The 11,003-nt window shown below is 48.3% G+C and overlaps 1 protein-coding gene across 1 annotated transcript; it reads right to left on the bottom strand.

Annotated features, from left to right (window-relative positions):
• Nucleotides 1-861: 861 nt before the first annotated feature.
• On the bottom strand, nt 862-1,819 carry LOC126639001 (olfactory receptor 14J1-like). The gene is given in 3 exon segments (XM_050313395.1): nt 862-1,040; nt 1,043-1,079; nt 1,082-1,819. Coding segments are annotated over 3 exon segments (954 nt in total).
• Between the last annotated feature and the right edge of the window lie 9,184 nt (nt 1,820-11,003).

The raw sequence follows: 11,003 nt of genomic DNA on the forward strand, positions 1-11,003 counted from the left end.
ATCTACAGGACAACCTCACGCGTTGGGCGCCATTTGTCGCAGCCTTGCTCTTTGGGAAAGGAGCAGACTAGCGAGAGGGTTCTTGCAGATTGCCCTGTGAGGTGGAAGGTTAGGCAATAGCAAGGGCTCCAAGGTAAAGTTCACCCGCAGCTGTGACCCACAAAGAAGACACAGAGACAGTGTGAACACCAAGGAAGCCAAAAGCTAATCCAACTTTATTAACAAAATGGAGGGTTTTTATACCCCCTGGGAAAGAACTGTCTGGAAAAGGGGAGGTAACAAGGCGGAGCATGCAAATCCGCTACATTCTATAGGGTAACAGGGATTACATAACAAGGAATGGGTGTCAACTGGGGAGGAGAAAACTTGGGAGAACATGATTGGAGAGTACCTTATGGTAAACTAACCAATGGGGGAAGTGTTGCCAAGCCTGACAGGGCTTATCGGCTGTGAGGGAGAAGAAGGGAAAATGGAGGGTAGACAACCTAGCAATAGGTTTAACAGGGAAACACAGGCTACTGCGCAACAGTCCATGAGGTGATTATTAAAGTCTCTGTTCCGAGTTATTCCTCAGCACCTTCCATGCTTCAAAACTGGTGTTCTGGTCTCTATTTCTTCTCCAGTCGTCCATGTTCGCATAAATCTGGTCGCCAACAAGGGACCTTTATTTTGTTTAAATACTCAGAGAGTACAATTCATCGTATATACATCTCTGGGTCAAATTCAATGGGTATACCTAAATTAGAAGACAGATACATAATAATATTTCATTGCAAAAAAAATAGTGCAGGAAGAACCTGATGACCTCCACAAAAAAATGGAGCAGGAAGGCTTGGACATTAAGGAGTCCTCTTCTGAATGCTACACACCAGAAAACAGGCACTTTATGGTTGCTGTAAAGCATTCAGTCATCATTTTCCTCAGGGCATCCTTGAGCTCCTGGTTCCTCAGGCTGTAGATGAGGGGATTCAGGGCTGGAGGGACCACTGAGTACAGAACAGCAAATAGTAGATCCATGGACGAGGAGGAGATGGAGGGGGCTTTAGGTAGGCAAATGTGGCAGTGCTGAGGAACAGGGAGAGACCACAGCCAGGTGAGGGAGGCATGTGGAAAAGGCTTTGTGCTGTCCCTCCTCAGAGGGGATCCTCAGCACAGCCCTGAAGATCTGCACATAGGAGAAAACTATGAAAATGAAACAACCAAACACTAAACAGGCACCAACCCCAAGAAGTCCCAGTTCCCTGATGCTGGAGTGTGAGCAGGAGAGCTTGAGGATGTGTGGGATTTCACAGAAGAACTGGCCCAGGGCATTGCCCTGGCACAGGGGTAGGGAAAATGTATTGGCTGTGTGCAGCAGAGAATAGAGAAACCCAGCGGCCCAGGCAGCTGCTGCCATGTGGGCACAAGCTCTGCTGCCCAGGAGGGTCCCGTAGTGCAGGGGTTTGCAGATGGCAACGTAGCGGTCGTAGCACATGATGGTGAGGAGGAAATACTCTGTTCCAAGGAAGAAGACAAGCAGAAACAGCTGTGAAGCACAACCTGTGTAGGAGATGGTTGTGGTGTCCCAGAGGGAGTTGTGCATGGCTTTGGGCACAGTGGTGCAGATGCAGCCCAGGTCTGTGAGGGAGAGGTGCAGCAGGAAGAAGTCCCTGGGGGTGTGCAGGTGCTGGTCGCAGGCTACGGCGCTGAGGATGAGGCTGTTGCCCAGGAGGGCAGCCAGGGAGATGCCCAGGAAGAGCCAGAAGTGCAGCAGCTTCAGCTCCCGCCTGTCTGAGAATGCCAGCAGCAGGAACTGGGCCATGGAGCTGCTGTTGGGCATTTGCTGCCTCTTGGTGTGGGGCACTGTCCAAGGAGGAAATATCAGTGATATGTTAGCAGAGAACTTCCTGAGTAAAATCAAAACCATTTCCCCCTCCCTGCTACACTCCCCCATCTGTTTTGTTTTGGGTTTTTTCCTCAAATTCCCTCATCTCTCCTGAGGAGTGTTCCTGGATGTCAGAACCCCTCAGCACTTCTGATGTGCTCAGGGAGAACAGAGCAGGTCCTTTGCTCTCTCCCCCCACAGCCCCTGCCCAGCCCTGAGGGAGCTCCCCAGCCCGGCTGAGGCTGCCCCTGGCAGGTGGCAGAGCTGCTGCCCCGGCACAGCCCCTGGGCTGCAGGACCCTGCTCTGCAGGACAGCTTGGGGCAGCCTGGGGGGCACAGCCCGGCTTCACAGCCCTGCAGGAGCCCTGGCAGAAGGGAACCCTGCTGGGATGGGCCTGGGATGCTGCAGCAGGGACTGGGATGTGCCAGCGCTCGCAGATCTTTGCACAACCTGCAGACACGTTGCCCTTGATGCTGACTTACCTGACACCAACACCCAGGGAGGAGTCTTCCTAAAGTCTAAGGTGTTACTGAGGAGAACAGTAAGTCAGAAAATATCAATATCCAATTAGCCAAGAGACAAGCCCAGGGACTTTTTTCAAGAGAAAAATCTGAGTTCCCAAAAACATGTCATCCTAACACTTTGCATGTTTTCCCATAGTATTTGTGTCATTTTCCTGTAAGTTTGATCTGTCTCATAGAGATGTAATTCAAAATGTCCAAGATAAAATTAAATTTTGCATTAAAGAAGATTCACCATGATTATTTTCTTATTTACCAACTTCATAATATAAATATACAGAAAAAGTAAATATTCTTATTTAAAACCAAAAGAAATCACTGAGATACCCACCTTTATTTTAGTTAAATACTTGAACTTAAAGCAACCATTCACATGCAGATTATCCACAGAGCAGCAATGCCTGCTCATCCCCAAATGTTGTCAAAGATGCAGCCTCCTCTTTTGAACTCTCAGGTGTCTCCCTGCTCCAAAGATCTGGACTGGAGCCCAGGGCAGGCCGGCTTTGCTTCCAGGAACCTGCCAGAGCCCTTCTTAGGTGGTGCCAATCTCCCAGGCAGCGTTTCCCAAAGCTGGAGGAAGCCTGAAAAGGAAGGAAACTTCTCCAAGCCCAGCCAGGCTTTTCTCAGCAGCTTTTCTCTGCTGCCCAGAGCCTTTGCCTCCCTGCACTCAGGGCCTCCAAGGAGCTGCTGCAGAGTCCCTGGGGAGGCTTTGTCAGGAGGGGCCCTCGGGGGGCTCCTTAAGGCTTCGAGGAACTGCAGGATTTTCAGAGCAATTTGGGGTTTGCTGTTGATTTTGCATCTCTGAGAGGTTTGTGCAACCCTGGCCTCCAATTATCTGCTGTAAGGAGTCCCTTGAGAGCCTCAGACAGTGACAACCCTCAGTGGGCTCCTTAATGCTTCAGGGCACTCAGGGTTTATTAAGGTACTCTTTTTGACACTGAGTCTTTGAGAAGTTTGTTCAGTCATGGTCTCCAATTCTCTGCTCTAAGGAGTCCCTTGAGAGCCTTTGTCAGGAATGGCCCTCAGTGGGGCTTGTTAAAGCCTCAAGGTAGTACAGGTTTGTTAAGGTACTTTGCCTTTTCCTTTGACTCTGAGTTTTGAAGAGGTTTGTGCAATCATGGCTTCCAATTCTCTGATTAATTAGTCCCTGGAGAGACTTTGTCAGCAGTGACACTCAGTGGGACTCATTAATGCTTCAAGGTACTCAAGGGTTTTGAAGGAACTTTTCCTTTTGAAAGTGCGTCTTTGAGAGGTTTGTTTAGTCATGGCCTCCAATTCTCTCCTCCACTGAGTCCATGAGGAGCCTGTACTGGGAATGGCCCTCAGGGGAACCCATTAATGCTTTCAGATACTTTGGGTTTTCCTTCTGACTTTCACTTATGGACAGGTTTGTACAATCCCCCTCAGTAGCTAAGGTTCAAGGACTCAGCACCAAAATACCCCCGGGGCTCACTCAGATAAAGCAAGTCCTGACAAACCATGGCCCTTCCTATGATTTCCCTCTAGTCTGGACAGTAAATTAGGAATGTTGTCTCATGGAATCAGGGGACATTGTGACACTGCCCAGAGCCTTTGTCTGCCTGCACTCCTGGCCTGCAAGGATCTGCTCGAAGGAGTCCCTGGGGAGGCTTTGTCAGTGCCTGCCCCCAGTGGGGCCCAGCAATGCTTCAAGGGACTGGGAGTTTGGCTTCTGACTTCTTGAGCAGCTTCTTCAGTCTTCTCTCAGTACTTGAGGGCAACGGACTTGTCTCTAAACACACTGTGGGTCTCATTAAAATACAGAAAAACAAATTATTTTCCTTCCTTTAATTGTCTTCGTGTCTTCAAGACTTCTGCAGCTAATTGGAGTTGTTTTGTAGTTTGGATGAAGAAGGAAGATTTTAAAGTGGAAGTAACAGAAATATAGTTGTTCTGTGAAGGGGAATGATTTACACAGAGCGTTGGGATGCAAGAGGGTCAGGGTGCAAAGGATTTGGATCCAAAGATATGGAGGCAAAAAAGATTAATAGGGCTGAACATTGACTAACTTGACAGTTACAAAGGGATTCAATAACATTTACTACAGTTTTAACAGTGACTGAATTGTAGATTCACAATAACAACACTCACACCACAGTCAGTTCACACCCAGACCCAGGCAGAGATGTGTGGACATATCAAGATCTGGGTGTGTAAAGGTCCCTCTCCAAAATTCTCCCTGTTGTCAGTGAAACCCTCCCACACATCCCTTTGTGTTTCCCACCAGACAAGGGTCACCCCTGGTGCAGTGTTTGTGGAGGGGGATCAGAATTGTCCTGGGCATCAGTGACGCTCTTTGCAGTTTTGCAAACTGGAGGGTTCCCGAGCTCCGAGAGGCTGCGAGAGGTGTCCCACTGAGAGGGAGGTGCTGGGGAGCTCCCAGCTCACAAGGGCACTGGCTTTAGTTATCTGCTGAATTTCCATCCTTGTGTCAGGAATGACTGGAGTTTCCAAAAGGTTTTGGAATTTTATCCGATCTGTTCTATTTGGGCTGTGATTCAGGCAGGGAATGTTCCAAGGCTTTCCTGGGATGACTGATTATCCTGTGCTCCCCAGCTGTTCCACTCCAGATTGTTCCCAACTTTGTCATCCAGGAGGACCTGGTCCAGTCCAGGGACACTTCATTGTTCAGCTGTTTTGGTCAAGGTTTGTCAGGAGCTTCTGAAATCATTGACCAGGCCTGAGGACAATGAGGGGAGGATGCACCACCATAGAGGTCTCTAAGGAAAATAAGGAAGAACTTTGTGATGGCACAAATGGTTTTAAACTAAGAAAAGGAAGGTTGGAAGTACATATAAACAAGAATTTTTTACACTGAGGGTGGTGAAACACTGGCACAGGTTGCCCAGAGAGGTGATGCCTCATCCCTGGAAACATTCAAGGTCAGCTTGGGTGGGGCTTTGGGCAACGTGATGTAGTTGAAGATGTCCTTGCTCATTACAGGGGAGCTGGAACAGATGAACTTCAATGGTCTCCTCCTACCAAAACTCTTCCATCATTCTAGTGGGGCAAGGCTACCAAGGATCACACAGTTTTTAGACCCAGCTGAGCATCCCCTTTGATGGCCCATCTGACAGCTCTGCTGAAAAACTACTGCAAAGAACCTCCAGAACTCAAGGAGCTTTTGTGTTGGGCTGCTTCAACAAGACTTTGCCCTCTTCCTCTGCCTGCCTGCAGGTTCTCTCTGTCAGAGCAGAGCTGTGCTGGCCCTCAACCGTGCTTTGCTCCAGAGCCTGCTGGGCTGGGGACAGATGGCAATGGCAGAGGGGCTGAGGTGCCCCAAGGAGAGTAAACCCTGCTGTACCCAGGCCAGAGAGACACAGGGCTGGGCTGTGCAGCCTGGCAGGACAGGGCTTCGCTGCCTGGGGGGTCTCTGCCAGCGTGGAGGACCTGGAGGCTACAGGTGACTCTGATCTGCAGGAAGGACAAGGTGCTGATGGAAATGTCCTTGGCTTTGGACATGCTGTGATGCAGGAACACTGTGAAAATCACTGCTCTGTTCCTTGGCTGCAGCATCAAAGGGATGACTGAGGGTTATCAAGCATTGGAAAAGAATGTCCAGGGAAGTGGTTGAGTCACCACAGGATCATAGAATTGTTAAGGTTGGAAAAGACCTCTGAGATCATGGAGTGCAACCATGAACCCAACACTGGCATCTTAACCACTGAACCGTTTCCCCAAGTGCCACTGCTCAATCTTTCCTGAACACATCCAGGGATGGTGACTGTAAGACCCCAGGTTTGATCTACGAGCTCATCAAAGGGGTTTTCCTTTAAAAAATATACAAGGGATCAAAAATATCCACCCTCCAGAGATTTGAAAAAGGACTTCAGTTTTTAAGTACCTCGAGGGAGCACAGTGGAAAAGATGCAACACACTTCTGACCTCTCAGGAGGTCAAAAAACACACTTTTACTGGTAAACTTTAGAAAAAAAGGGAACTTGGCAAAAGATGAAAGGGCAACAACATTCAACCAAATAGAGCATTCCCCAAAGCACTGACTGATCACAGGTCAACCCAGACAAGTCAGTGAAAACCAACCCATCTGGTTTTAAGTGACCCAAAATATTAAGAAAGGAGATGAAGAGAAGAAGAAGTAAAGAAAGAGAGAGAAGAAGAGAGAAGTGCAGCTCCCACCCTCAGTCTGGTGCCAGTCCAGCTTCCCCATGCCCAGATGGAGGGTCCGACCACGCGATGGCCGCATGGGGCTTGTTTGATTTGCTCTGCCCCCTGTGCCCACCCCCCAGGGGGGACTTGTGGCCCAGTGGCCACTCTGGGGCTCCAGGAGGGTGAGGGGCAGAGCTCCTGGTGTGCTCGAACCAGTCTGGGGCTGGGTTAGGGGCTCCAGGCTGTGAGACAGGGCAGTGACACCCTTTGTCTTTATACCTCTAATGTAACAACCTTTTCCAGGCATGTTTACTCAGCCTCCCCGCCAACGGAAGTGTTAAGAATTCTTTCCAGTGCCCCTCATTTACCAACTCAGAGAACCCCTTGAGCTGGAAGTGTTGGATTCTGTTATTACTAGCCATTGTGTTCTTTTCCAATCAAAATCAACTACAGAAGTGAACTGCCAAAAGGTTACCCCTTTTAAATCAATATCCATGAATGTCTCCCTGTGGTGCAATCGTTCAGTTCCTGAAATAATTACCACCAAAACCCTCTCAAACCCCTGGTACTGCCAAAAGGGAAAGGTAGAATTAGTGCAGAAAGAGTCTGGGCAGGAGTCCTTTCCTACCTGGTAGGAGGGCCCTGCTCAGTGGGTCAGTTATTGTTGTTTAATCCTAACAAATTCTTTCTCCCAAACCAAAAATCTGAAACCCTAATTTGACCAAAAAGATCAGTTACAAAAGCCCAAAGAAAAGATTGGCAGTTTAAAGACAACATCCCACCTACTCCTCATCTTCCCAAAATACTACCACAAAAACAGCTTACAGCCAATCCCTTCTTTAAGCCATGCCCTACCTTATCCCAGTCTTCTCACCTTAGCCCATAAATTACCTTTCCCTGGAAACTGTCATTCGAGCATTGAAATCTGGTCCAGAACGGGAAACGTTTTCAGTTCCGTTGTATCCGCAGTTGGCACAGCACACGCTCTCTCGCTCCTGACGCACAGGGGGTGCTGGGTGGCCAAAGAGGCCAGTGCCACCAGCATGGCCATGGAATGTCTCCTGGAAGACACCTGAAAATTCAAAGAAACACCTGTTCCAAATCAGGCAACAATAGATTTCTTGCTTTGAGCCCACGGCCATGGGTGTCCGGAGTTGGAGGGGATGTGCTGCCTCAATTTCTCCCATCATTCCCAATCTGTATTTCAAAGCATAAAAAAACTCATGAATTTAGTAAACCAAATTCACAGCTCACTTTATTTTGCAACAGATGATTTATTTGATTGGTTTCAATTACCGAGCAAACCTAATTGAATGAAACAATTGATCATGACCTGTGTCACAACACTAATTACTTTACTAACTGTGGTTTTCATTTTGTCTTGTGTTTGTGCTTGTTTAGAGAAACTTGTTGTTAAAAGTATCTTTACAGTATCCTTTTCAAAAAACAAAAAGGAGGGATATGTCTAAGGTACCTGCAGTGAAGAGGAAAAGTTTCTGGAATGGAAACAGCAAGTTGCAAAATACACTGTCCCAGGCGACAGCAGATGAAGACATGCCCTAGAGTGACACATGGTGACTTTATCAGAACAGAGACAGTTAACTGAACTGGCCTATTAGAAACTGTGAATGCATGCTTTGAATTCACTGTACCCCAGTTCTTACCCAATTTTACTCAATTCTTCCCCTCATGTTTACCCCCAGTTTTCCTATTGGTCCAAATTTCCTGCAATGCAGCATTCCCATAGTTGGTGACATTCCTCCCCTACTTTCCATGTAGGGCCGGAGCCCCTCCTTTTTTTTCCATATATGTTATAATCCATCTCCTATTGCAGAACCTTCTCTAACCTACCCTATCCATGTAAAGCACCTCACGGAATAAAGTGGGACAGCTCCGAGCCAGCGGCAGGAGCTGCTCAGACCAACCCTCTGCTTGAACCCCTCAGCTGTCCCGTGATCCTTTCCCGACTGACCAGGGCAACCTCCCCTTTGGGAAATTCCACCTGACCCTTCCCCACCCACACACACACTGCAGTTGTTCTGAGACAAGAGTTATCACAATAAACCAGAATCTCCCAGGTTCCTTTATTCCATGAGGTTTCACGGTGTCACAGTGGTCCCTTGTGCTCCAGAAGGCCCTGTACTGTGACCATGGTCCCTTGATTCCAGAAGATTCCCATATGTCACAGTGGTCCTGAGGATTCCATGAGGTTCTGTGGTGTCCCAGTTCCACAGTGATTCCATCAGGTCCAGAGTGTCCCAGCATTCCTTTGAATCCATGAGGCCCTGCAGTGTCACAATGGCCCTTGGTGCTGTGAGGTTGCCCAGGGTCACAATGGCCCCTTTGTCTCCACATGGCCCTGCAGGGTCACAATGTCACAATGTCACAGTGTCACAATGCCCCCTTGATTCCAGGAGGTTCAGCACCTTCCCAGGACTCCTTTGGTTCTGTGACGCCCTGGAGTGTCATCAAGGCCCTGGATTCTGTGAGCTGCCCCAGTGTCCAAGGGCCTTTGGCTCCATAAGGCCTTGCACTGTGACAATGGCCCTTGGATTCCAGGAGGTTCCAAAGTGTCACAATGGCCCTGTGTTGTGGTTTGATCCGACCACTGCCTCTCCGGGCAGTCTCTGCCCGCATTCTCCACCAAAAATGTCATGGTTTTGCTCTAGGTCAATTTGCTTTCACAATCCCCACACAATTACTAAAGGTTGAGAGAAGGTTTATGCAGACAAAAGAGATTAGGGAGAATAGTACTAAGGATTTATTACTTATAAGATAAAACTAAAGAACTACATCTACAATAATTCTAATCAGGTAAAAGTACTAAGTATTTACAGAAATACCCCTCCCCCCTTTGTATCAGTTCAAGGAGGAGAAGCAGTTTCATTCTCCATTTCCAGAGCTCCAGGTCTTTAAAATAACTTTGCAGCACTCTAAAGCTCTTCTTCTGTTATCTCTAGGACAAAAACTCCGATTCATCGCAGCTAGAACAATTTCTCTATCTCTCTTTCTTCCATGTCGGCCTCAGGGCTGGGCCTACCCCCCTCCTGGGCTACGACCGGAGGCTGGGGGGTTACCCAGGCCCTGCAGGGTCTTCCATGGACTGCAAGGGGACACTTGCCTACCATGGATCTTCACCACAGAGTCACAGGGGATAATGGCTTTTGAGTCCACCCCTGTGGGGTCCCTTTCTGTGGGAGAACAGTCCTTAATAGACTTCTCTGACGTGAGTCCATTTCTCAGACAACAGTTCTTCCATTCTCTGATGTCTCTCAGGGTCACAAATCTCCAGCACCAGCATGGGATCCCTCACTTGGATCCCAACATCTTACCCGAGCTGTTCTGCTCCAGTGTAAGTCTCTCCATGGCCTGCAAGCCTTCGGCAGGATTCGGTTTCATTTCAAGCCTTCTCATGAAGTCTCAGCTTCCTCGGGCATCCGAGCTCACTTACTTCAATGTAAGCTCCTCTACAAGCTGCATGGGGTCTCTTCACCACAATAATCTTCCACAAGGGCAGGGTTTATTTTTCAGTCTTTTCCCTGCTGAAGGGAGAGAGAGAGAGAGAGAGGCGGAAGAAGAAGCACCCCCTTCAAACTTCTCTTCTCTCTCCTACTGCTGCCATCTTTGGCCTTGAAAGTTGTGCTATCTCTCTGGAACTCCTTTTGCAGTATGTCTTGTCCAGGTTATTCTCTAAACTTGTTTTTTCTCTACTCTCCTACGGGAGAGAAGGGGGGCTTCAGTGCCAAACCTGCCCCCGGCCCAGGGCCGAAGGAGGAGGGAGGCCTGGCCCCCACCTGGGGCCTGACACCACTCCCTACATGGCTCCCAAATTCAACTGTGCCACAAACTTCTCTTCCATTTTCTTAAAAATGTCATCGGCAGAGGCGTTACTAAAACTTTTAATTGCCTTTCTCTATGGAAATCCACCTGGACAAAACCATCCTCAGCCCCAGAGGCTGGCTGGTGGGCAAAACCATTACACCCTGATACCAAAAGGCGGCAGAAACAAACACTTCAACCCCAATTTGTTAGCATTAAGAAGCAGGAATTGGTCTTTATTCAGCACTGGACGTTGTCAGGAAAGCTCTAACTAAAGGTGCCAAATGACAGATGGACAGGTCTTCTTAATGCACACGCTGGTTACATATTAATTAGATGCTCAGGTTTGCTTAATACATATTCATTAGTTTGCTTCACAGAGTCACCCCCCTGGAGGTCCTTCTTTGGTACTTCCAGGTCCAAAGGTTGTTGTTTTGCCCTCAGTTCTTGAGCAGGCACATCACGATTGTGTTCCACCACCAAAAACTGTTACATTTGTTCTTCATTTTATCTGGGAAGACAGAGCTTATTTACATCCTGTTAGTTTGAGTTACATCCATGATCTAATTCTCCAGCCACACTCACACCCAACTTCATGGTATTCATGAATTTCCTGAGGGGGCACTCGATCCCCTCATCCAGATCACCAATAACAATGTTAAGAAAGAGCAGC

This window comes from Myiozetetes cayanensis, unplaced genomic scaffold (genome assembly GCF_022539395.1).
Source record: "Myiozetetes cayanensis isolate MyiCay16 unplaced genomic scaffold, myiCay2020 scf186, whole genome shotgun sequence".
Taxonomy (NCBI): Eukaryota; Metazoa; Chordata; class Aves; order Passeriformes; family Tyrannidae; genus Myiozetetes; species Myiozetetes cayanensis.